The sequence below is a fragment of the Rasamsonia byssochlamydoides genome (assembly GCF_041956645.1).
Source record: "Rasamsonia byssochlamydoides strain NRRL 3658 unplaced genomic scaffold VTN77scaffold_45, whole genome shotgun sequence".
Taxonomy (NCBI): domain Eukaryota; kingdom Fungi; phylum Ascomycota; class Eurotiomycetes; order Eurotiales; family Trichocomaceae; genus Rasamsonia; species Rasamsonia byssochlamydoides.
Genome location: NW_027192428.1, coordinates 56,949 through 79,490, shown reverse-complemented (window position 1 = coordinate 79,490; position 22,542 = coordinate 56,949). Strand labels below are relative to the sequence as shown.

General features: G+C 48.9%; 10 protein-coding genes across 10 annotated transcripts; 6 read left to right on the top strand and 4 right to left on the bottom strand.

Annotated features, from left to right (window-relative positions):
• Positions 1–39: 39 nt before the first annotated feature.
• VTN77DRAFT_6037 (uncharacterized protein) lies at positions 40–2,151 on the top strand (the record flags this gene model as incomplete). The annotated part of the gene is made up of 4 exons (XM_069422271.1): positions 40–646; positions 755–1,041; positions 1,092–1,216; positions 1,272–2,151. 4 exons carry the CDS (start codon positions 40–42, stop codon positions 2,149–2,151), a joined length of 1,899 nt encoding a protein of 632 aa, XP_069276439.1.
• Positions 2,152–3,856: 1,705 nt separating this feature from the next.
• On the top strand, positions 3,857–4,731 carry VTN77DRAFT_6036 (uncharacterized protein; the record flags this gene model as incomplete). The annotated part of the gene is made up of 2 exons (XM_069422270.1): positions 3,857–4,112; positions 4,181–4,731. The coding sequence occupies 2 exons, from the start codon at positions 3,857–3,859 to the stop codon at positions 4,729–4,731; spliced, it is 807 nt and encodes a 268-aa protein (XP_069276438.1).
• Positions 4,732–7,703: 2,972 nt separating this feature from the next.
• Positions 7,704–8,313, top strand: VTN77DRAFT_6035 (uncharacterized protein; the record flags this gene model as incomplete). Its single annotated transcript, XM_069422269.1, has 2 exons — positions 7,704–8,178; positions 8,234–8,313. The coding sequence occupies 2 exons, from the start codon at positions 7,704–7,706 to the stop codon at positions 8,311–8,313; spliced, it is 555 nt and encodes a 184-aa protein (XP_069276437.1).
• Positions 8,314–8,955: 642 nt separating this feature from the next.
• VTN77DRAFT_6034 (uncharacterized protein) lies at positions 8,956–10,470 on the bottom strand (the record flags this gene model as incomplete). The annotated part of the gene is made up of 4 exons (XM_069422268.1): positions 8,956–9,555; positions 9,617–9,904; positions 9,962–10,272; positions 10,347–10,470. The coding sequence occupies 4 exons, from the start codon at positions 10,468–10,470 to the stop codon at positions 8,956–8,958; spliced, it is 1,323 nt and encodes a 440-aa protein (XP_069276436.1).
• A 1,073-nt stretch (positions 10,471–11,543) lies between these two features.
• On the bottom strand, positions 11,544–12,083 carry VTN77DRAFT_6033 (uncharacterized protein; the record flags this gene model as incomplete). The annotated part of the gene is made up of 1 exon (XM_069422267.1): positions 11,544–12,083. One exon carries the CDS (start codon positions 12,081–12,083, stop codon positions 11,544–11,546), a length of 540 nt encoding a protein of 179 aa, XP_069276435.1.
• A 1,235-nt stretch (positions 12,084–13,318) lies between these two features.
• VTN77DRAFT_6032 (uncharacterized protein) lies at positions 13,319–14,175 on the bottom strand (the record flags this gene model as incomplete). The annotated part of the gene is made up of 3 exons (XM_069422266.1): positions 13,319–13,636; positions 13,690–13,931; positions 13,989–14,175. 3 exons carry the CDS (start codon positions 14,173–14,175, stop codon positions 13,319–13,321), a joined length of 747 nt encoding a protein of 248 aa, XP_069276434.1.
• Positions 14,176–15,730: 1,555 nt separating this feature from the next.
• On the top strand, positions 15,731–16,084 carry VTN77DRAFT_6031 (uncharacterized protein; the record flags this gene model as incomplete). The annotated part of the gene is made up of 2 exons (XM_069422265.1): positions 15,731–15,798; positions 15,853–16,084. 2 exons carry the CDS (start codon positions 15,731–15,733, stop codon positions 16,082–16,084), a joined length of 300 nt encoding a protein of 99 aa, XP_069276433.1.
• An 825-nt stretch (positions 16,085–16,909) lies between these two features.
• Positions 16,910–18,957, top strand: VTN77DRAFT_6030 (uncharacterized protein; the record flags this gene model as incomplete). Its single annotated transcript, XM_069422264.1, has 2 exons — positions 16,910–17,037; positions 17,091–18,957. 2 exons carry the CDS (start codon positions 16,910–16,912, stop codon positions 18,955–18,957), a joined length of 1,995 nt encoding a protein of 664 aa, XP_069276432.1.
• Positions 18,958–19,539: 582 nt separating this feature from the next.
• On the top strand, positions 19,540–20,057 carry VTN77DRAFT_6029 (uncharacterized protein; the record flags this gene model as incomplete). Its single annotated transcript, XM_069422262.1, has 3 exons — positions 19,540–19,608; positions 19,763–19,847; positions 20,002–20,057. The coding sequence occupies 3 exons, from the start codon at positions 19,540–19,542 to the stop codon at positions 20,055–20,057; spliced, it is 210 nt and encodes a 69-aa protein (XP_069276431.1).
• Positions 20,058–20,784: 727 nt separating this feature from the next.
• Positions 20,785–22,098, bottom strand: VTN77DRAFT_6028 (uncharacterized protein; the record flags this gene model as incomplete). The annotated part of the gene is made up of 1 exon (XM_069422261.1): positions 20,785–22,098. The coding sequence occupies one exon, from the start codon at positions 22,096–22,098 to the stop codon at positions 20,785–20,787; it is 1,314 nt and encodes a 437-aa protein (XP_069276430.1).
• Positions 22,099–22,542: the final 444 nt, after the last annotated feature.

Sequence of the window (22,542 nt, the reverse complement as noted above, 5' to 3'; positions counted from 1 at the left end):
ACTATCCCTTGTGCCGCCCCGCCATCCGGCAATGGGATCATGGGGACTGAGACCCATCCCGCCGGTGGTGAAGCGATCAGCACTCTTGCAGAACGCGTGAGCCACGATGAGGACACCAACACCAGCCCGCATACCACTGGCGATGCCTCCCAAACTGCACATGCCGCGTCCAGCCAGCAGTCCTCGGCGCCACAGAGCTTCGAGTTTGTCTTGGTTACCGACGAGGGATCCCGGCGCCAGGTCCGCCGTCATGCGATGCGCCAATACATGCGTCAACGGCGTCTGGAGGGAATCGCGCGGTTAGGTTCGTCCCGCGTGGCTATCTCTGGATGGGCCCCGCGGGAGACAGTGGACGCTCCGCTGGATTCTCCATTAAAAATAGAAGCCGAAAACGCAGATAATGGGCATGAGGAAGAGAGGATAAACACGAAGGGACGGACTCGCCGAAACGCTCCAGACACGAGACGACGCAACCACACGGTGTCTGGTGTCAGCAGCGGTCATCCGGAAGATGTACGTATCGTCCGCTCGAATAAAGCGTCTGCCTTGGATTCTCTGCTGTTTCCAGGGCCAGGCGGAAAGCGGGATCCATTTGATAGCTATCCCATATCGATAAGTCAGGAGGATCACAAGCTGATCAATCATTGTGAGTACTGCTGTTTCAGAATGTCAATGTATTTTGGCCTTGTTGGTCGGGTTTCCATACTGTGTACAGCAGGCATAGTCTTATACTAAACATGTACTTCACCTCAAGATGTCGTGATCTATCCCTCCATGATGTACAAACTGTCGGGACCAAATCAGAAGAACCCGATAATGGAGATCTTTCGGAAATTTGCCCTCCAAGATAGGCTTCCGTTTCAGGCGATGCTGGCTATTGCCTCCAAACATCTGGCCAGCGTGGAGGGCCGATCAGAGTCTGTGCAGAGTCTGGCACATAAAGTACAATCTCTGCAATTGATCAACAAGCAGATCCGAGCTACTGCTGACGGTCCGCATGACGGAACCATCTATGCCGTAGCGACGATGGCTGTCATAGAGGTATATACAGACCGAAATATACATGTTGTCCCACCACTAACTTGGCCTAGAAATGGTCGAAGGACGCCTCCATTGAACGGATGCACGTCAAAGGTCTTGCCTTGATGATTAGAAAGAGAGGTGGGATGCGGGGGCTAAGGGCCAGTAGTCCATTTCTGGAACAGGTTCTATACTGGTACGTCGTGGCGATTCACTTCTAGAATCGAGTCAACCAACTGACCATGCTACAGGGTGGATTTCAGCTGTGCTCCAAAGGCAATCGTAGATGCCAGTCTCCCGTGGACCGGAGCTGTGCCCGACTCACTTCCCGAAAAGCTGCAGTTTCTGTCGCCAGATCTGCAGTTGGCCGTACCCACGTCGACTGGCGGTCAGAATGAAGGGGGTCTCGCCGATTACTTACGCGCCTGTGAAGACTTTTTGACCTTTTTTCGTTGCCTCCATGCGTCGGAACAGGCGATTCTTAAAGCGCCGTTCAGTGCACCATCTAAGATGGTGACTCGTCGTACCAATCTGTTTCACTCTTCTTCTCGGCTATATTCTATGCTGACGACGCTTCCGGATTATGATCATGGCATCCGCGATGTTCGTTTCATTGATGAATACACGTGCTTGGCTTGTCTGTTCTACCTTAATGTGGCGCTTTATGAATGCTATCTGCACGGTCAGAACTTTGACGAATATATGGAATGGCTGGATTCGGAAATCGAGCAGCTGAATCCGACGGTGAACCCCAGTATTTCCGCTCTCATGTGGCTATTCCTTGACAACGGCGGCTTTCCTCGAGGGGAGCCCAGCGATGAGGGAGAGCGGAGCTGGTTCGTGTCGCGGCTGCTGCGGGTAGCCAAGCGACTGGAATGGAACCGTCAGGGAGCGTTGTGGGATTGTCTGCGCGATATCCTCATCCGGTTCATCTCGACTCAGCAGGAGTGCGGGCTGGGCTCGGAGAATCTTGGCGAGTCGGAGGTGTTTGCTCGGCGGCGGAAGCTCAATCGGCGGGACGACTTTCTCTGGGACGAGGATGAGATGCGGAGGGAGATCCTGGGCGATCTCTACCGCGGTGCGCCGGTCTACAGGGCGATTCCCCGCGACTGCGGGTTCGTGATGTCGTAACGCAGTCAGATTGAAGGATCAAGAGAAACGAGGCACGAATAAGTGTTACATGGAGGTGGAATGCTTCAATCGGCATGGTATCGATTCTTGGTTCTTTGTTCTGGGTTATTTATTCTATCTATTGTTATACCGTTTTCGGGGTCTGGGGTACGGGCGTTGAGAATGAGCTCGAGGAATTTGGAGTAATATGATGATGAGTGATGACCTTACGACAACCAGTCTGAATAAAACGTTTTTTTTTCTTGATAGGCAGGTTGAACCGGCGGAAGTTGTGATCCTGACCTGAAATGATGAAACGATTAAATTTTTAAATTGATTGATGGTTTTGACTCCGTAGTTGCATTGTGCTGTATATTGGCATTGCATTCGATACAGATTGCGAGACGGTTTCATCTCTGTACGGAGTCCTCCGCATAGGAGAAGAATGTAATTCCAATCCAATCGCTGCAGCACATTCATGAGCAGAGTTTCAACCTACTAGTTAATAATTAACCTTTTTCAATAATATTAACCATTTAGTTCGTGACAATATCCCTTCCCGGGAGTATTATTATTCCTCCATAATCAATCAAATTTAGCATAATCTATTATTATTATTACGCTCATCTCATCTCAGCAATAATCAAGCCATCCAGTCGACTTCTGGGGCTCAAAGGCTTCTCGAAATTCCGCGTCGAGTTGCATTCTCCGCGTGGTATGTAGGGCTGTCCAAGAATTCTTATTCGTCCGTCTGACTATTAAACTTATCGCCGTCTCCACCAGTTCTCAGATCGATTCTCTTGAGAGCATTTTATCAAGTACGGAGTAATTACTCGTACTGCACAAAGGACAAATAACTCTTCGTGATAGCCACAATGCTCAATCCGGTGAATGCTCTAAGTTCTAAGCCGTTCAAATGGCTTAACTAATCGCGAGAAAAGGGGCGATGGCGATGACGATCTCCAATGAACAGACCAGAACGGTTCATCCAGCAACCAGCTAGTGTCACTGGCTAAGTTTAAAAGGAATTTAGGGCAGGTCCACCTCTAAGTGATCCCTGGAGAGTGGATTTCTGACTGGTTCATGCAATCGGCCCCCACGGACCATCCCCTCAGCGTTGTCCTAACAAGGTTAATACGAGTCACCTCTGCGGATTCTTCAATGCTAACTTAAAGTGAGTTTGGACGTTGCCCGCATCTCTCAGTATGTCTGTCTGAAGATTCTGTCTGAACCCTCAATTCCAACAGCTGAAGGCTTACCCTTCCATCGCTGAAGCTGACATGCAGATGGCTGAGATAGCGCCAAGTAATAATAATACGATTCTCGCCACAATGTCCTGTGACAGTGGACAGCAGACACTGCCAGACAGGAGGATCTGAATCCTAATCCTGCCTATTACTCGGTAGATACGATCCAAAGGGCCGGTGCCATGTCCATGCCACGCCACGTGAAGATACTCTGTAGAGTCCGTGGCCTGTGCTCTCTCTAATCCAAGGCTTAGCATCACTGACAACGAATGGCCCCTCTTTTCTCTCTCTCTTTTTTCCCGTCTTACATTTTGACAAATTATAATGACTACTTCATGTTCAATTAGCCAGTACCAATGATATAGTCTGACTCGAAAGACTGCCTTTGCTTTCGTCTTTTGTTCCGTCGTTCTCTTCCAGTTCAGTGCTTTTCCACAATCCCACCACCCCAGTTGGGGTCGCAATTGAACTTGCAAACGATGCTATCGAACATGGATCACTCTCGCTCTCGCTCACAATTTCTACTCTCGCTCCTTCTTCTCCTTCTCTGCTCCGGCAGCCTCGTACAGGTGGCTGTAGCGACCATCATCGCGACCTTTACGGACGACAACTGCCAGGATTCATACAAGTCGCTGAACGGGCCCAATGGCTACCCCAATGGCACATGCACGCAACTGAGAGAGTGTGGGCCGTTAGGCAGTTTTCAGGTTGTTGAGCTGGACCCGGGGTGTGGAGGTATGCAATTGAATTTCCCTGTCATCGCATTTGTTGTTTTTGTGAATATGAGACTGACGAACGCATAGTGACCATCTACGGCAACGACACCATTCCCGGATCGCCCTGCTCGGCCAATATCCTTCAACTAGCCCAGCTGGCGACATGCTACAATTCATCCTGGGTGTATTTCAGCATCGACGAGTGCACGCTGCCGTCGTCGGCGACCACGACCGCGGGGTCCCTGTTCGCTACCGTGACGGTAACAGCGACGAGCTCGTCTGACAACAGCAACAATCATGCCGGTGCCATCGCGGGAGGAGTCGTGGGGGGTGTTGCTGGGTTGGCATTGATTTTGGGCCTGGGATGGTTCCTGTGGAGTCGACAACGGCGTCAGCAGCAGCAGCAGCAGCAGCAACAACAGCAACAGCAGCAACAACCACCGACCCAGATATTTCCGGGACCTCCAGCATATTATGATAAAGCACGGACACCGCAGGAATTGCCCCCAAAGCCGATGGTCGAGATGCCCGGCACGGGCAAAGCGACCAAGTACGAGCTGCAGGAAGTCAAGGTACCGCCAACAGCGCATCCAGTACATCAGTACTATGCGGAGCTGCCGGGTCATGGGCAGCGTTGACATTGCATTTCAATTTTCGTTTTTCGTTAGTTTGCATTTATTCAGTGGAGTCTGCATGATACACGTCTGTCTATGTTGTATAGGTTAGGTATATATATGTGTATAGGTTAGGGTTATTCCATATTTTAGCTACGAAGAACTGAATAATATTCTCTAGCAACTGTACATAAAAATCAGTATCATAATACATATTAAATAGCTATTGTTTAATGAAATTGAAAAAAAAAAATAAAAAATATAAAAGAACTAGTTAATAGATCTTCTATTTATGGTAAATCTGTATAGTATGTGCCAACTTTATAATATAACTAAGGAGGTAAAAATTCAAGTTATAAATATAATCAAAGTTATCTATGACTAAGCAAAACCCTCAAAGTTTTTTTTGAATTTAGTAATTATCCATATCTTTTTTTTTTCAATAAAAAAAAATTAGAGGGGTATCATAGAAATTCGTGGAGAAATATTTAATTAAGAAGTTACCTTTTTGCGGAGGTACTGTACTGTAGTTGCCAGCTTCGCATACAGTAAGTACTGTACAGCCAGATTGCAAACAATCTAATAACTTCCTAAATATACTGGCAACAAGACATTAGATATTAGAACAGGGCATTTATTAGACAATCCACAAAACAAGACTGACTCTCTCTCTTAATAAATTCTACTTTTGTTTTCTTTTTCCTTTCTTTTCATCTCTTAAGTGACCTGACCTGACCTGACCTGTCAGATGTAGAATTCAGATTTTATATCGTATTGTCGAAGGAACGAACAGACCAACAAGGTGTGTATATAAATGAATCAATCCATCTATCTACCCACCTATGTAGTATAATACATTCATTCTATCAATGAAATTGCTACTGTAGCTTTTTCAAAAAGTTTCTGTGTCACCATGTCAGTGTGTAAATGCATGTGAGCATGTTTCTGTCCATGAATGGATGGATGAATGAATGAATGAAAATAGATTTAAGTCTTGCAGCTACCTGGACATAAACTTCCAATTCTGTCACCTGACCTCAGAAGAGTGCTCCAGATGGACACTACCAATTCCTTAGCTAGGTTACTGCTGTCTAATCCTGGTCAACCTGGTCACTGGTCAGGTGGGCAGACTCCTAAGATACTTAGGTAGAGAACAGAGTATGGAGTGCCTAGGTAGATAAAAACAATAGTAAATGCGTGGCTGGGCAACAGTAACCACTATACCCCGTACTAACCACTCATGATAATATTAATGCAGGTCATCAGTATCAGACTCAGGTAGAACTTAGTAGTCCTCCGTACTCCATATTTGCGACTAAGACTGAGCGTAAGGCTAACTGAATAGAATCATGGAATCGTGGAACTTTGATTGACATAATACTTGTCCAGAATTTAATTTAATAATTTAAGATTCTGGCTTACCAAGGTTTCAGTTTGAGACTGGCTTGGGTAGGCTGGTGGAGCAAATACTACCTTCCGGATAGGGTAATTGATCTAGTTTCCTACCTACCCTGCGGCTGGTTCCCCCAGTAATAATAAGAACACTTATTAATAGATATCTCAGTCAGCCGCAACCAGGTTCCATCCAATGATAATAATAATAATAATAATAATAATAATAATAATAATCTCAATTGAACGAAGAAAGACTGTGGTCAGACTGACTGATTAATTAAGCAAGTGGATCCGAAGCATGCTTGCTTCATTTTCGACCCCTCCAATCTCTCATCTTAAGATATGGAGTATCCAGCCTCCACTAACGAAACCATCGCTCTGTTCCAGACTCGCAGTCTATCTGTCTGTCACCTATCTGTCCGTGCATCTGATCTGAATTTCCGATTCGATGGACCGGCGCTTTCCAAGGTTTCCCGGCGGTTCTCCGGTTCTCCGTACGTAAGTAATAACTAAATTGATTAACTGCTGCATACTACTAGATCCCTAGGTAGATACTCCGTACTAAATCTAATTATGTCTCTTGTCTCTTGTCTCTTGTAACTCTTGTTTCCTTTCAGGCTTCCAGCCCCACCGTGATAATAAGACTTTCACGTTTTAAAGTTCTGGGGCTTCCGATCCTTGATCCTGTCTCCATGATCAGAAGCAGCATTACTATTGGTTTAACACGTCCAACCTAACCTAATGCATGGTACCTTACAGGCTTACTTACCAGGTACCTGCTTACCTAGGGACCCAGGTGCTTACCTACAGCAGGACTAACTACTAGTCAGGACTCAGCAGATCGCACCAGGCACCTATTCGCAATTGCTACCCTAGGAGGTAAGTAAGATAGTAAGAAAGATCTTCGTCCGGCAAATCCGGGGGACCTACCTATCTCCGTACCTAGCTTAACCTTCTAGAAAGAAGGCTTGTTCTTCCTTCGTCAGTCAATCAGTCAGTCAGTCAGTGTTGATCGTCGATCGACAATACCTAGATAACAACACTCCTTCTCTGCTTAACTCATCTAGGAATAAAACTGAATGGGAATGCTACCTTCTATGCATGTAATATACCTACATTATGCAGCATGATGGACTGTACAGTACAGTAGTAGACTGTCTACTATATCATTTTAGATTAGATCGACGCAAATCCCTAAGCTCACCTAACTCACCCGACAGACCCTTGCTTTGACACAATGTGTGACTGAATAATCTGGGGGCGGTTTTTGCGCCCCACGCGTGGATGGACTTTCTCGAAGTTTGTCTGACCTAGACTCACTCCTAGTATGGAGCACTCCGTACGGAGGACCTGTTTCGTTTTGTTTCTGCTTGTCTGTGTCTGTGTCTGTGTCTAGATCTAGATCTGTCTACTGTTCAGAAGGTGTATATCGTATCTATATAAAGACCTGAAGATCTCTCCTTCTGACGGACATTAATCGCATCGCATCGCATCGCATCGCATTTCTTTCAATTGCAATTGTGTATATCTATCTACATCAATACTTAAACTACACCTCAATTCCACTTTTAATTCCAATTCGAATTCTGTTCGACATCAACATGCCCTCCAAGACCACCCTCGCTGCCATCCTCGCGGTCATCGCTGCCGCCACCGCCTCCCCCCTGACAGACTCCTCCTCTGCCGCCTGCAAAGTGCAGAAAAACGTCCAGCAGACCTTCTACGGCTACCCAGACAACTCTCCCCCCGGGGCAAGCATCGCCTACACGCAATGCGGCCGCTCCGAGGCCGGCGGTACAGGCACCTACGACGACCCGCTGACCATGGCCACTGCATCGGGGGAGCTGAAGGTGTGCGAGATCGTGTACGCGCCGTATCTGAAGAAGTACCTCCGCTACGAGGACGAGTGCGCGCAGTGCGAGACCGATTGGCAGTCCGGCGAGTGGCATGTTGATACCTGGACGGGCAGCTCGACGCAGAACGGCGGGCAGAAGCAGATTAACTGCGAGGATGATCTTACGCCGGATGCGGGGCAGGCGATTATTCGGAATCCGAGCAAGGATTTGCCGGTTGATAGTATGTAAACTTTTTTTTTTCAACTTGTGTGTTATAGAGACTAACGGACGACTAGCCACCGCGCTCTTCTCCAACGGAAAATGCCAGACCAGCCACACCTACCCGTCCTACAGCACCAGCACCTACTGCTCTTAAACACTTCAGCAGCCTTGTCTAGTTGACTCGTGCTGGTAGAGTAGTGGTGATGATAGCAGAAGTGGGACGTCAACTGTTTTAGGGAGTTTTCAAGAGGGAGACTGTTTCGTTCAATGCAGGGATCGTCTGGTAGACTGTATAGTATCAATCAATCTATAGTTGGAAGGATTGTACATACCGGTTGTCATTGTCATTCGTTAGTCGTCACTTGTTCAGCAGAGATGCAGCAAACTGCGTTGTATTGTATCAAGAAAGCAGAAAGAGTAAATCAACTCGTGGATTGTCTTGATTGATCGATAGTACATAGCATATGAATGCAGAGAGGAGATTGATGCGTGAAGATACTCGTGTCATCATGCTCGCCTCATTCCGCTGTCATCCAGTCAACATGCAACATGTACGACCATCACAACCCATTATCTATAAGCCAGTAAAACCTGTATATAACAGCACAAACAACAAGGGTATTGACTGTTTCACTGAAATACCATCGTGTAGCCTCAATCCTGACCCATCAGAACGAACCAGAACAGAACAGAACAGAACGTGACTCCAACCGATCATAGAAGCCGGAAAACGAGAATCAATAGAGATCAACAGAACAATACAAAATGCAACGACAACAACAGCATCTGCAACTGATCATGTTGTCGGCTTGTCACATCCGATTCTTCCCAGCAAGGCCTTCCGGTCGCTCTGGTCACGCAGGACACCGCCCCGACGGGTCCGGACCGAGCCATTCGACCGCCGCCATGCCGCCTCCGAGCTGGTGCTGTCGGCGACGACAGTCTCCTTGCTCACCACAACACCAGCAACCTCTTCCGTCTCGACCTCATCCTCGTCCTCGTCGTCGCTGCGGGTGTCTTCGGCGTTTCCTGAGCGGATGACTCCGATGGCGACGCGGATGATCATGCCAAACCAAATCAAGGACAGCACCTGCAGGGCTAGCAGGAACGACAGGAAAATCCACTTGATGCCTCTGTTCATGCAGATCGGCCCGTCGAGGTCGAAGTACGGAGAGAATAGATGACGCCAGCGATCAGGGTATCCATCCGTGGTGAGCATCTCCGCGGTCGTACCCGAATAGCAGCCATAAGCCATCTGCGCGGGCACGTCTTTGTAGATCGACCAGCACAGAGACAAGTACATGACATGGCGCGCAACAAACCAGGTCAGCAGGAAGACCCCGAACGCGACATTGCAGCACATTTCGTAGCCAAAGTACTTGAGGATCTTGGCCGCCTAGTCGTCTCGTTAGATGCGTCTCGTTGCATACTAGATGGGTTCGGGGTGAGCCACTTACCGGCAGCAGAAAATCGACAATGTCCATCAGGCACAAGACCACGTTGGAGACGTTGTAGAAGCGGTAGATGTACGCAGACCCGAGCAGCGTGCTCGTGATCAAGTGGTGGGTCAGCATCTGGTAGTGGTCTTTTCTCCGCTCCTCGATGTTGACGATGAAGATCTGCTGAATCCAGAACGACAGCTGCATGAGCAGATACCACTTCATCTGGGGCGTCATCTCCCGGGCAGGCCAGTCAGACCAAATCGCCTTGAAGCTGTCCCAGTAGTTGGAGTTGGTCCAGAGGTACTATGACCGTCAGTAGTTGCTCTTAGGGATTGCTCTTAGGGAGCGTGTTTCCCTCACCATGCCAAAGGTCCAAAAACTCCCGTAGTAGACCAGCAACCAGGCCTGCTCCGCGAAGCGAACTGACGCCTTCCTCTTCAAACCGGCACGCTTCGCCCAGGGTCGGAAGATCCAGTCAATGAAGATGGCGCGAACAGCAGTGAAGGCGAGAATGGCGCTGATGACGAAGTAGATGTCATCGCGTCCGTGAATATAGAGCCCGGTGGTCGGCTGGTAGTAGGACATCTCGAAGAATGGGGTCGTATAGGCTCGAAGGGAGGGATATAGATTGTGCACCGCCAGCAGCGTCGAGAGGATTGTCAAAGAAATTCCTGTAATCGCAGTTAATAAAATACCCCTATCCTGGTCTCTGGATGAAACAAGTCAAGTCCAGCGAGAGGCATACCGATCTGGTTCGCGACCAGCCATTCTCGGAACGTCGTCTCGTTCCTGGCTGGTCGATGGCCACTGGGAGTCGATACGCAGGCATTGAGCTCCTCGACCGACTGGGACGAGGTTTCCTTGGCCATGGCGAGCAATCACAATCGCGTCTCGTCCTGAAGCTCGTCCTGAAGCGTTGGTCCAGCAGAGTGACTTCAGGTGAATTCAGTGAGGGGTGGGAGGTATGTGGTTCCGGGACGGTTGTGTGTTTTCTTGTACACGGCTGTGTTTCCGCCGGTACGTCGACCCAGACGGTTCGGTTCCGTGGTTTGGAAGCAGCAACAACCACGGCAACAAGGATCGACAGGAGGAGAAGAAAGGACAGAAATGAGATGGCAGACAGAGAGTTCAGGGAGTCAGGGACTGACTGTACTGGATGCTATTCTGGGAGCAGTTCAGATCTATCTATCTAGATGAAGTGGGAAAGCGGGCAGATGGCCCTGTTGGTGCAGTTCGCATAGCAGTTCAACAATAATAATAATAATGTTATTTAAACGACCCTTGTTTTCCCTTTTCCTGATCTTCAATGCGGGCCTGACCGCCCTCTGCATCCCCGGTCACATTTTGCCCAGCCGCCAATGGCAGCCGGCGTCGCCTACACGCTCTGGCTCTGCAGCTCCTTCCCCCTCACGGCACTAGCAGCACCGCGGCACAGAGTGGTACATGTCCATCACGGCTTCCAAGAATCCCAACAAAAGATATCTACAGAGTACATATAAGTAGTCACGACGATCGTAAATTATTAATATTATTGTTCTTGCTACTGATACTAAGCAAATTCCTAGCAGGTATTTTACGGCTTCAAAAGTGTCCCTTCAGCCTGTTACCAGGATGCCTGCGTTACCCCACATCACACGCTGGTCTGACTCCCGGTACATCCGTGCCCTGTCTTGGCTTGAAATCAAGGGATTGGATGCTCGCGCAGATTGTGTTGGATGTCGCAAGAATCACATGCGTCCAAACTCATGTAACCCAGGATTGTCCACGCAGCTTGACCCTTCATGATAGAGACTAGAGAGATACCTCGAACTGGACAGAGAAGTTCTCAATTTTCGGGTATCTAGCGAAAAATATCCACGATCTATAGTTACATGGACAGTCCAACTTGTCCGTGACGTAATATGCGCCTGTCAAGATTAGGAAGGTTCTAGTTTTAGGCAGCTCAACCCGCTCGATCGTCGGTGGCATTCTCCAAGCCAGCCGTAATCCCGTCGACGTATTCCCCCGCGCTGATACCCAGCTTCGCCATGTCGACCCCGCGGTTCCGAGCCTGCCCGTTCATCGCCCTCGACATCGCCCGGACCACTTCTTCTTCCTCCCAGATACTGCCAGACCCGGATGGTTCCTGCTCGGTCCTCTCCATGACCACCGCCTCGCGCCAATACGCATCGTCTCGCGCTTTCAGCGTCTTGTCTCTCACGACCGCATTCCGCGTCACACTGAACGCATGCAGCTTGGAAGTAGCTCCCGTCAACGCAGCGGTGGCCATTGACACCAGTTGCTCCACCTGTTCGGCTTGTGAAGGCGGACTGAAGAAGAGACGGTTGGTAGCAGACAGGTAGATCAGGACAGAGCAGACGCTGTCGAAGATCGTAAACGCCAGAGGGCGCAGGAGGCTGATGTTGTGATAGAGACTTGGAGGGGGCACCTGGTTCGCTCGTACCGCTGGCGAAGCTGATGCCACCGGATCATAGGTGGCCATGATGTAGATATCGATGGCGGCCAGAACCAGACCGGCGAAGGTGAATTTATTCCGCCATCGCGCGGCCTCGGGACCAGCGAACGGTGCTGAGGTGACCAGGCCAACAATCAGCAAGTGGAAGAGGTGCGGTACCAACGTATTCAACGGTAGATAGAACAGCAGATACGACTGCAGGTTGTCCGGAGTGCAGAACTGGCACGAGAGCAACGCATCCGGGCCATAGCGGAGGTACACCTTCCTGGCTGCCTGCGACGTCAGCTTCGACCGCAGCAGTGTATCGTACTCCGTCAGGACATTATCCCGTCGATATCGTGCCAAGCGAGCAAAGATGACCTCCGTCGGGGTATTGATACGTGAGCCCGTTTGCGTAAAGATATTCGGTGCCGGAGCATGCGGATTAAACGGCAGACTCAGAAGGAGAAAAAGTACGATCGCACCGAACAGGACATTCAGGGCGCGAGTCGCCTGCGGAGGGAGCGGACGAGCAGGAGGGCGGTGCGCAAGCGAGACACGGAGACTGCGATAATAGTTGATTGCTCGAGGGATGAGGATGGGCGCGAAGAAAATCAAGAGCGATTTGATGCTATAGAAAGGATTCTGTTAGTAGCTTTCTTTGACCAAGCGCTGCCTGCATAGCTTGCTTTCAAAAGCAGGGGAAGGAGACAGACGTACTTTCCAAATGACAATAAAGAAGTAAGATGTAACATCTTCCTGAAACACAGATAGAGATGCCGTCGGGCATCCCAGTCGATCTGACCTAGGTAAGGGCTGAAGAAGAGACTGAGGTCATCTCCCTTGTCAGTTATGATAATGTTGGCCAACTGAGTGAATGCTAGCTAAATATGGAGAGGTGACTAAGATGGCACTCGGCGGAGCCAATCTGGACCCTGGCACGTGTGCACAACCATACAATCGCCAACAACAGAACAAATTGAGAATCCATCTGTTACATATTCTAAACAGGCACGTTGAAAGCTAAAACAATCATAGTTCATATTATTCAAAATGACAAGCTTTCCAATTCCCGTTCCAACGATTGCTTGACGGATATCCTTTAGATAACACCGCCCATATTGATACAAGTGGAATGCCAACACTCAAGCTGAGCCGAAGATTAGGTATGTATGTACAATTATGAGCGATTGTAAGTAGCTTTCAGCAAACGAAAGTCATCCTCGTCCAAAGTAATGAAACAAACCCCAGCCACATGACCCAAGTTCTATCAGTGACTCCGATTAAACGTTTTCTGCATACATCATGGCAGGATGGTGAGCCAGGTCCGGAATCGCCAGGCCAGGTTCACTGCTATTCTTAGGGAAGGATTCGTGGCGGTCGCTGGTCGGAGGTGAGACCTTCAATGGAAACCGTCTCGCGTTGCGCAAGGACATGGGTCTCGGACTCGGAGTGTACGTGGGAAGAGTGTCCTGTCGATTCAAGCTGAGCTGAAACGACCTCTGGCTGGTCTTGCGTTCAACGACTTTAGAGGCAACGGCTCCGTATGTACGGACCTGGCGTGCAGTGACACCGCGTTCCCGGTCCCTAAAAATGAAGCTCTGAAAACAATCGTCAGTACAGTTCTCTCATCAAGGGCAGCAGAGTGACGCACTACAACAAAGTTGACAACGCCCATGACCATCGCCAGAATTCCAGCAGAAGCAACGATTCTCCAGAATGCCAGCCCCATGTCCTTCTGGCTGGTAGCTTTGTTATTGAGATCGCCAAGCACTGACACGCCCAGTATGATCATCGCTAAAGCAAGAGTCACAAAGCCGGACTCCTGACCGAAGAGCGGCCAATTTCGATCGAAGTAGCCACGGAGGATGGGCAGTTCGGAGATGATGATGATAACTAATTATCATTGTCAGTTGGCCCTCGGCATCTCTGAGGATAAAAGCGTCTGCTTACTGCTCACAATGGCAGTCACGGCGTGGGTGACAGCCTCGAAAAAGAAAAAGCTGTTAACAAGAGAGATCTTGAGAAGCATCACCACACTCGCGGCAATAATGTCCAGCAAGGCGACAATGTTAAGGACTCGGATGATGTTGAGAATCACATATCCTGGACCAGCCAGGGAACCTTTGAAGAGGCCCATAATAGTAGAGATGACTGAAAAGACGTTCTAGTAGCAGCAGCGAAAGTGGTATCCAGAAAAGAAAAATGGTCACGAAACAGCGTAGAGCCAGGTGGAAGAGAGTGATTTGTTTCTATGAGAAATTCATTGATCAACTCGTTGATCAGTTCTTTGACAGAAGAGAAAGAAAGGAAAGAGACACGGTCTGACCAGCAAGAACAGTGCGTTGAAGAAGGGGAAGCAAAGGATGATGATAACCGGATGATTGTCCAGGAATAAGAGAAAGAAATAATAAGGCATCAATGATGAAGGAGTGAATCAGGTATGACTGTATGACATGCAAGGCTGTACGGAGTAAAAAAAAATCCTGGTCTTGTCACCTGTGGAATCAGGTGGCCTGAATCACTCGACAGTGAATGGTATACATCCAAAAGCGCTGCAGATTAGTCCATTCTTATCGAAGAGGCTCATGAAACAAAGAGGTATTCAAAATCGAACAATAGAGGCCATTCATTTCTCGAACAATGGGTATTTGTGCTGTCGATCCGCCGAGGCCATCAATTGGCGCGTTTCTGCTTGGGTCGCGAAGTGAATGCGCTGTGGCCTTTCACTGGCTGGCATAGATCGATCCATTAGGGCATTCATAGCAATCCGCTATTGTTTTCTAGGTCAACAAGAAAACAGACTACCATGTTTCAAGAAAGCAAGTAGCCTCACATGGGAGATCGGATCTTAGAATAGCCAGTTTGAAGGCGATGGAGTGGCTGAGAGTGCAAGATGGACAGAGGTGGTGAGACGAGTGTTGGTGCCTGGGCGGCAATGCCACTGGCCACCATCGCTCCCTAACCGCCAGGAGTTCCATCCTAGGCAAATCCCTCTCTTGTTCATGGTTAAGCATTCTAAATATAGTTACCATTGCAGAGACCCAAATAGTGGCAGTGCTTCTGTCGATCTACTGATTCCAGCTTCACTTCATGCGTCACGTTTGGTGCAACATCTTCATGAGCCAGCCTTATGAGACAAGTAGCATTGACAAGGTCAAGAGACCATCAGCACCGTTTGAGCTTCTCAAGGCCAAGTGTCATTTGAGGCCTCTTGAGCCATTCTCATAATTACCTTGCCTTAAAAAATAATTATTACTATTATAAAAGCTTAGAGTGCTTTTGCAACGACTTTTAGCACCTATTCCACACGAAACTTCATCTCTGAGGCGACCTGCCCAAGGCTGACTGCAGGCGTCTATTGCGCGTCTACTGTTGGGTACTAATCCCATGCAACTGATGCAATTGGGTAGGTAGGGTGGGCGCATATCCATGGATGCCTTTGTCGAGGACAGTCCATATGAGTCGCGGTGGAATATACTTTCCAGGCGGGTTCCCTACGCATATTCCTTGCCATATTCATCGTCATATTTCTCATAAGATTTTTAATCTACATTCCAGGGGGGATCCCTGCCCATATTTCTCGCCATCTTCATCGCCATATTTCTCATATAGTTTTATTATCTCCTTTCCAGGCGGGTCCCCTACTCATATTCCTCGCCATATCCCTTACTACTCCTGAGTTCCAGGCGATAATGGTCTCTGATAACGTCTCGAGAAATTTCTTAAAGACACTCGTACCATGTGAAGATGCAAATATTGAGTGAGGAGATACCGGATAGAGAAACCAGAAATTCTACTGACTGATTAAATCCAGCATCGTAGCTGTTCACGGTCTAAACCCCAAGGATAAAGAGTTCCACGCCGAAGAAACGTGGAAGTCGGGCAACAAGCTATGGCTGAGGGATTTTCTACCAGAGCAGTTGCCGCGAGCAAGAATCCTGCTGTTTGGTTATAATTCCAACGTTGGCTTTCAAACCTCCGCAGCAGGGGTTCGGGAGCAAGCGATCAACCTTCTCAACAGGTTATGGATCGAAAGACAGGTATAAATGCAGGAATGTACGCTAGCCTCGCTTATGCTGATATAGTGAATTCACAGGGTGTCGAAGTCAGACCCTTGTTATTCATCGCTCACAGTCTCGGTGGCATAGTGGTGAAGGAGGTGGATTCTCGTCACTGCCTTTTATATTCGTGTCAATAGATGCTGACATCATCCAGGCTCTCGTGCAGGCTAAACTTGGAGAGAAATACATCTCCATCTGTGCCGCCACCTATGGAATTGCATTCTTTGGGACTCCCCATCGTGGGAGTGGCTTTGCTGGGTTTGGAGCTATTATCGCAAAGATCACGAGGACTGTTCTCAGAAATCCAAGTAACACATTCATGACGGCCTTGAAGCAAAATGAATTGTATGCAAACGAACTCTTCTCGAATTTTCAGCAGCTTGTGGAGTCGTATCAGTTCCTGAGCTTCTACGAAACAAGGTCTTTCAAAGGCCTGGGTTTGGTTAGTATGACCTTTTTCTTGATCAGTGCACAAGACTCTAATATCATTAGCCGGACAGGTGGTGGACAAGACATCCGCGACTCTGAACCTGCCTGACTCGCGAGAAACGCAGATCGCTTTGGACGCTGATCATAAGAATATTTGCAAATTCGCGAGTCCGTTGGACGACAACTACAAACAAGTGTCGCAAAACATAGTCCGCCTGGCGAACTCTGCCACGAAAGCATTTGCAGAGCAGTTGTTGGAAGCAAATGGCGCGATGTTGAAGACGGCAGATTCGCCAGTAGAGGCAGAAAGCAGCGCTTGTAAGACCTCGACATTCTTGAAGATTTTTAATATGTAAGGCTGATGTGGATGCAAATTCAGTCATGATACCATATTCGCGGAATCCAGGCTTCGTAGGGCGAAACGAGGTCCTGCACCAGCTGAAGGATTATTTGAAGTTGATCGGGAAAGCTCACACGCGTGTTGCACTCTTTGGCCTGGGAGGTGTAGGGTCGTTGTTGCTCCTCCTTCCGTTTTGGTGCCTCCAGCTAACCGATCCTTCAGGAAGTCTCACATCGCCATTCAATTCGCTTATCTTTTACGAGAAAGTCGTCCCGAAGTCTCTGTATTTTGGATTCACGCCAGCAGCCCGGATCGCATCTACGAAGGTTTCCGCAAAATCGCCTGTGAATGCAACATTCCGGGCGTAGATGACGAAGATGCAGATGTACTGTCTCTTGTCAAAGCCTGGCTTGAGAACGAGTCTCAGACCTGGCTGTTAATCATCGACAATGCTGATGACGTGTCGCTCTTTTCACCGAGCAATACCTCCTATCAAGGAAGGGATTCTGAACCAACTTGGTGTATCTCAGAGTACCTGCCTGAGTGCTCACAAGGTTCGATCCTCATCACAACCAGGAATAGAGCTGCGGCTGTCGCGTTCAACGGTGGACGCCCTCGAGACCTCATCGAAGTCAAACCTATGACTGAACTGGAATCCACGGACCTTATCAAGTCGAAGCTTACAAACGACTCCTCTCATGACAGCGAACCCGAAATCAGTGAGCTTGCGAACCTCCTTGATCATCTCCCGTTAGCGTTGGTGCAAGCGGCAGCTTTCATGCAGCAGAACATGATAAGTATCAGCGAATATCTCGCGTTGCTAAAGGATGGAGAAGAGACACAGATGGACCTGCTGTGTGAGGCCTTTCAGACCTTAGGGAGAGATTCCCAGGTTCCAAATGCAGTTGCGACCACGATGATGCTGTCTATCAACCAGATCAAAGAAAAACACCCACGGGCTATTGAGATACTCTCTCTAATGGCTTTCCTAGACCGACAGGAAATCCCCAAAGTATTCGTTCAGCGAAAGCAAGACCGCCTTCTGGATCTCACAAAGGCTCTGGGGGTTCTCAAAGCATTTTCATTGATCACAGAAGGTCAGACCCCAGGGACGTATAGTCTCCATCGCTTGGTTCAATTGGTGATCCGGAAGTGGCTGGCGCTGGAGGGACGAGACCAGGAGTATGCCCATAAGGCCTTGAAAAAGGTGGATGCGCTGTTTCCTGATGCTGAGTTCGAGAACTGGAAGATATGTGCCGCTTATCTCCCTCACGCCCAATCTGTGCTAGAATTCACACAAGATGCTGAAGGACAGAGCTTGAGAAACAGAATACATCTCCAGGCCGGCATTGCTTACTATATGTGGTCACAGGGCAGATACAAAGAGGCAGAAGAACTGGATATACTAGTCTTGGAAGCCAAGAAAAAGGAAGTAGGCTTGGAACATATGGAGACTGTGGAATGCATGTCATATCTGGCGTCGACATACGAAGAGCAAGGTCGCTGGGCAGAAGCCGAAGAGCTGGACAGACAGGTCGTTGAATTGAGGAAAAAGCTGTTAGGCCCGGAGCACCTTGATACCTTGACGAGTATCTCTGCCCTGGCGAAAACGTACATGTACCTGGGTCGTTTGGACGAAGCGGAGACTCTGGCAACAGATGTCTTGGAGAAGAGGAAGAATAAACTGGGCCCGAGTCACTTGGATACGTTGACGGCCATGACCGTCCTGGCATCAATCTACACCGACCAAGAGCGATGGGTCAAGGCGGAAGAGCTCAGTCTTCACGTATGCAAGTTAAGACAAGAGAAGCTCGGGATCGAACATCCAGACACTTTGACCAGTATGGATTTGCTGGCAAGGATATATTCTGGCTGCGGTCGGTATGAAGACGCCGAAAAGCTCGCGTTGCAAGTCGTCAAGGGAAGCGAGAAACAGTTTGGACGGAATCATCCCTCGACTCTGGACGCAAAAGGAAAACTGGCCAGCATCTATAGGGACTTGGGCAGATGGAAGGAAGCAGAGAGCCTGACTCTTCAGGTGCTGGAAGTCAGAATGGAGCAACTGGGGCGTCTCACCCAGATACCTTGACTACCAAGGCAAACCTGGCCATCCTCTACTCAAGTCAAGATCTCTTGGACAAGGCGGAAGAGCTGGAGGTTGAGGTCGTTGAGCAGGAGAAACATATACTAGAACCGGAAGATCCATCGAGGTTGGTCAGCCTGAGCAACCTCGCATGGACTCGAAAGCGCATGGGTCAGCACGCGGAAGCAGTTGAACTGATGGCGGAGGTTGTGCGACTCCGGACAAAAAGACCGGGTCCCGAGCATCCGGACACCAAAGAAGCAGCGACAACCTTGGATGCATGGTGTTTGGGAGAGGAAGCCTGTTCGGACGGATGAACGTCGGGAAGGAAGCAGTATCTGGTGGTGGAAGGAACCTTGGGACACTTGCGTGGGGCAGCCGATTGGAATGACCAGAGAGTATTGGCGGCACCAGCGATCAGCCTACTCCGTAGAATGCGGTAGATCAAGGAAGGCTTGCGGCAAAACACACTTCGATAAAATTCTCATTTTCTAACCATCATTTTCTTTTGCTGCTTTCCCCCCTACTTAATACCTCTCTATATAATATATCTGTATTTACATATCCTGTTCGTGCGTTTAGGACAAGATGACTCGCGGAAACCAGAGGGAACACGATCGTAAGAGGGCCCAGAAGAGACAACACGAGAAGGGAGTGGTGAGTTCAATATTCTCTTTTACGCGCTGTGTCTTTCCCCCTATCCATTGTCTGGACTTTCCTTTTGAGGAGTTACACAACGGGAACCAGCACTGCGCTTCTGACCTTCGAATATGATCCCTTCAGTGGCTGACATGCATAGCGTATGGAATAGGGTCCCAAGAACACCATGTCCGGGACTGAATATCAGCGCTTGAGGGAGCAACAGGCAGCCATCATGCAAGAGAAACAACGGAGAGGTACGGCGGTCCTCTGCTTATAACCGATACGACCAGTTCCTTGAGGTGGATTCATAGCGAATGTGGCATGAGAGATACTGTGACTGGCATAGTCGTTTGAGAGGCGGTATTTTCGGCTGAGAAGAAGTCGTTCTGACATTTCTCATTTGAACAGCGGATGAGCGCAAGGCTGCAGAAGCGGCGGCGGCCGCGGCGGCGAAGAAGAAATGACACTGGCAACTCCTTCGATTTCGTCTTGGACAGCATATTCGACCGCCCATGCTTTCGTCCCGTGTTGCGCTTTTGTCCGATGTGAGACATCACTACCCGTACCTGTCGGGATCCTCCGATCACACCCTCGACCTTCACACGGTCCCCAGCGCGAATCGAGCCGAGGTCGATTAGGCGTTGAGCATGGTCTCCGAGGCGAATTCGAAGATATATATACTATTCGGGAAATTTGCCTTCACTCGAGATCCAGGTCGGAAAAGAGGTGGAGGTTTGAAGGTTGGATTTTTGCTTGCTTTGGATTAGCGAGGCGTCAATAGGTGTTTTGCAGCGTTCTTTTTGATTTTTCCCCTTTGTGAATTTGAAGGAATTTTCTGCCATATATACACATGAGATACGACCATATTTATCTTGAAAGAAAATAAAAATCTTTCTATGCCTCGCTCTCCACTCGATGAGTGGTATGATTCAGAGGAAACAAATGACTTGTGCATCTCCACGTAGAACCTGAGAGTTTGGATGGAATTTGAATACGGAGTAGATTGGAGAAGAAATTCAGCTGGATGAAAGAATTTCGTAGGTGGGTGGACATGCCTGTCTGCTTTGTCTGGTGCTTTGTCTGCCTGCCTGTCTGCAGATGCCTATTATTAGGCGGAACACCCTACCTGCAATCTTTCAGAACCTATATAAGGATGATTACTGCAATATTTAAATTGTATAATGACGTTTCTCATTCAAGGTCGAGAGAAGAGCCTGTCTGTCCACTCTCTATGTTATCTACATGTACACCAGCTGCTCGCAATCCTCTCGCTTTTTCCATCAACTTCTTCCATCGCAGATCTGGCAGCACTATGGTATCATTGACACGGCGTCCTCCGCCTGCTTTTGTTTCTCCATTGCTATCAATCAAACTACTATTCGTGTTCATTTCGTCGTCCAAACGACACGAAGAAAAGAACGATGGCAATATTGCCGGTCCAAATCTCCTGACCATCAAGTCCGCGAACGTCCAAAGACTCTCGCCTTCCCAGGCAGCAATCTTCACCGCGAAATGGATGACTTTGTCTACTACGGTCTTCTTTCGTTGAAGAAGAAGATCCCTTTCATTGTCATCAACAGGGCCAATAGCGTCAAGTAAATAGAACAGAAATGTCCATCCAGATATGTCTCGTGGATGGGCCAGGCACCAGGTCAAAGTCCGGTCGACCATGGATTCTGCTAATCGGGAGAATAGAGATAATTCTATCGAATTCTCGCCCTCCCTGACAGCAGCTTCAGTGACGCCGGTAACGAAGCGAGAGGCAGCAGAGTGAAGCTGTCGCATGTAGCTAAAAGCGTAGTAGTTTTTGGGATGCTGTTCACCTGCCCGCAACACTACGGCCAGTTCAGCCAATACGAGGCTCTGCACATCCTCTTCTGATGATACACCGGCTGCTGCCCTCCCAATCTGCTGCTCATCTCGACGGAATTTGAATTTCAACAGCTGCGTCATCACCCACAGCCGATGCTGCCACATGGTCGGCGACTTGGTGTGCCTGTGTAAAGGAGAGCAGAGGTATGTCGTCATGAGACTGCGTTCTCTTTCCAGCAGCTTGAGAAGACGGTGGTCATCATCAGGGTCGCTAGAGAAACCCCTCGTTGACTCAGAGAAGACAGCACTGCGTTTAATCAGAGCGTTTAACCGCCGTTTCCTCCAGTTGCATGCTGTCAGATGTTCGCAGTCGAAAAGGAGGATGATCTCCGTAGCGATGGAGTAGTCGTCTCCCTGTTCCGTTGCTGGAACTACATCGTCATCATCACTGTTGTGATATCGTATTGTCCTTAGGATATCCTCCTCGTTCATACGGACAAGCTTCTCAAGGAATATACGTCTGGCAACTATGAATGCCTGAACGAGAGCCTTCTTGGTGATGCCGATGCAGCTGCCATCATGCAAGAGGGGGTCCAGGCCTGGGAGTAGAATTTCGATCTCGAGAACTTCATCATCTTTCCTCTTGGATAATATCTCAGCCAGTTCTTCATACAGCTCTTCTGGCGTGGACATTTGCAACAATACAATACAAAAATAGACGTGATTGTTTATACTTCGTAGAGTGTTGACTGTTGAGATAACCAACTCAACAGTTCGCAAGATCGCGTGGCTCGAGCGTCCCGCAACGCTTCTCCAGCTTGCTTCCGTACTCCGCGAGTCCGTCCGTCCCTAGCGCTAGACGTCATTTTTGTGCCCTCTTTCCTTCTTCTCCCCAACAACAACAAAACGAGGCTTGAGGCTGGTTACCTCCCGCGAATCGATTGGGCTTTGCAGCCTCAGGTACCTGCCTACCTACCTCTTCTTATGCTGCTGCTCGAAGATCGCCCGCCGGAGTTGTAAGCCCGCAGCCAGCCTCGTCGATCAACCAGTTTGCCTGCACGTGGCCAGGCGACTTGTCCGCAATTTCACCAGACGAGCTACCACTTACCTGCTTACATTACCGTCGGCTTTTTTTCA